Below are 2638 nucleotides of genomic sequence, written 5' to 3'. Positions count from 1 at the left end.
ATCATTGTTACCTCTTTAAATATTCTTGTGATGAACTCTTTATTCAAACTTATTTCCTTGAAATATAGACTAATGGAATAAGAAAATAAAATGTTCAAAATAAAGATATAAAATAACCCAACGTAATCAATAACGCGTGTACGTCCTTTTCGTTGTTTATTCAAAACAATCCAACGGTTCTCATTTGCTTGATCATTGATATTTACTTCACATCATCAAATTGCATTCTGCATTTCCTAGAAAAAATCGTCTAGAAAAGATCGTGGACTTCATCTCGATACTCGGTTTTTCTTTCTATAAATTCCTTCATCCCCAAATTCTGAACTTGATTTCAAATTAAGCAATTACCCATGGCGGACAGATCGTTGGAGCTCACACTAATATCTGCAAAAGGACTCAATAAAATCAATCTCGTCGGAAAAATGGATGTTTACGCCGTTGTTTACATCAGCGGCGCCGGGAATCAAGATCAGAAACAGAAAACCCACGTTGATAAGGATGGAGATTCAAATCCTACATGGAATTATCAGATGAAGTTTAAGATCGATGAATCTGCTGCGTTACAGAACCGATTGACGCTTGTTGTTAAGATCAAAACAGAAGGGATGTTCGGCGATAAGGATTTGGGGGAAGTTCATGTTCCGATCAAGGAGCTTCTCGATGGCGCGTTGACCGGAGGTAAGCCGTTACAGTTTGTTAGTTATCAGGTGAGGAAACCCTCAGGTAAGCCAAAAGGTGAACTCAGTTTTTCGTATAAGGTTGGGGAGAAACCCGCCGGAGTTGGTAAAGTGGACGAGCCAGTAACGGCTTATCCTGCCGGAAAACCTAATAACGTGGATGAGCCTGTGACGGCTTATCCGGCGGGGAAGCCTAACAAGGTGGATGAGCCTTTTACCGCTTATCCAAGTTATCCCGGAGCGAAGCCTAATAAGGGGGACGACGCTGTTACAGCATACCCTGCGGTTGCTTCTGGATCTAGTTCGATGTATCCACCGCCTTATGCGGCGCCATCTGCTGCTGGTCCGGGATCTTACCCACCACCCGCCGCCGCCGCTTCCGGACCGTACCCACCACCCGGTGGTGCTACCGGATACCCACCAGCAGGAGGTGCGTATTATCCGCCTCCTGCCGGATACCCTCAACCACAGACTGGATACCCTCAACAACAGGCTGGATACCCATATCAACAACAACCGAGTTACGGTGGTTACCCTCCTCCACCTCCAGGGTACGGTGGCTATCCTCCTCAACAGGGGTATGGGTACCCGCCGGTGCAGCCACCACAACAGGCTAAGAAGAAAAATAAATTCGGTATGGGGTTGGGAGCTGGATTGCTGGGAGGAGCATTGGGAGGTTTGTTGATCGGAGATATGGTGTCGGATGCTGCTGACGGCGGCGGCTGCGGTGGTGGTTGTGGCGGCGGCTGCGGTGGATTTTAATACATAAAAGGTTTGTATTTAGGATATGAGTATCTCTCGTAAAGAAAGACTAAAAGGTGTGGATTGCCTTGTAATAATTGTGATTCCCTATTATCAAAATAGGTTTTTTCTTGTATTTTTTATATTTTTTTTAATTGTATTCAAATGATTTTTTTTTTTTTTTTTTAAAACTAAATTACTTTTGAAACGAAAGTACCGTTGATAAATAACCAGGGTAGGAGCGGTAGGTTTGATATTCGCCAAGGAGTCAAGGACAAATTTGTAAATTGCAGATATTGTTGAAAATTTATTCATTTACAAAAAGAGAAATTAAATATCTTTTTCTTTCTAAAATCATTCTATCCGATTAAAATTTTATCCAATTAAATGATAATATGTGTTATATTAATATATTAAAATATAATTTAATAAATTTTATTAAATGATGTCATTATTTATTTGGATATAATTTATGATTTGATATTTTATATATATATATATATATATATATATATATATATATTACTATATTACTATTTAATTGGATATAATGATTGTAGAAACAAAAAGTAAAAAAATATTTAATTTTTTTTTTACAAAAAGCTGGTGACCAATTGCTAACTTTTTTGTTTTGTAGGCGTAGATGTATAATTTTAAAATAGCATCCAACTTTTGGAAATGATTTCTTAGTACTTTTATAAAATATATAACCTATTAAATTGGCAAATAAATAATAAAAAGTGATTTAAGAAATATATAACCTATTAAATCGACAAATAAAAAGCGATTTCAGGAAATATGATCTTAGTTCATTGAAATATATTTATGATATCATGTCAGTTCGTGAAAAATTATTTTTGTTTTTTTGCAATAACCCAACAGAAAATTTCTTCCAATAGATAGACAAATTTCATTGACCGAAATAAATGTTAACATCAAACTTCAAAATATAATTAACATATAATCTCTTTTATATTTTAAGACAAAAAATGTACTTAACCCGTAAAGCCGTAAACTAATGCACCCCTTAAAGCCGTAAACTAATGTACTTAACCCGTAAAGCCGTAAACTAATGCACCCCTTAAGCCATAAAGATATAGATAAACAATTTTTTTTTTTTTTTTTTTTTTTTTTTTTTTTTTTTTTTTTATCTAAGGACTAGTATACAAAAAAGACCAACATTAAGTCATTTGAAAATAATATAAGTAGTTGATTGTTGG

General features: G+C 35.7%; 1 protein-coding gene across 1 annotated transcript; it reads left to right on the top strand.

The window, feature by feature from the left end:
- The first annotated feature begins 204 nt into the window (after positions 1 to 204).
- On the top strand, positions 205 to 1554 carry LOC145052980 (Calcium-dependent lipid-binding (CaLB domain) family protein). Its single transcript, XM_079000930.1, has one exon. The coding sequence runs from the start codon at positions 351 to 353 to the stop codon at positions 1437 to 1439; it is 1089 nt and encodes a 362-aa protein (XP_078857056.1). The 5' UTR covers positions 205 to 350; the 3' UTR covers positions 1440 to 1554.
- Positions 1555 to 2638: the final 1084 nt, after the last annotated feature.

This window comes from Lactuca serriola, chromosome 5 (assembly GCF_051521515.1).
Source record: "Lactuca serriola cultivar US96UC23 chromosome 5, Lser_US96UC23_V15, whole genome shotgun sequence".
In the NCBI taxonomy this organism is placed as follows: Eukaryota; Viridiplantae; Streptophyta; class Magnoliopsida; order Asterales; family Asteraceae; genus Lactuca; species Lactuca serriola.
This window is presented reverse-complemented; position numbering and strand designations above follow the sequence as displayed.

What these genes read in the sequence shown, in the direction of transcription:
- LOC145052980 (XM_079000930.1), top strand. Translation starts at nt 351, where the DNA reads ATGGCGGACAGATCGTTGGAGCTCACACTAATATCTGCAAAAGGACTC.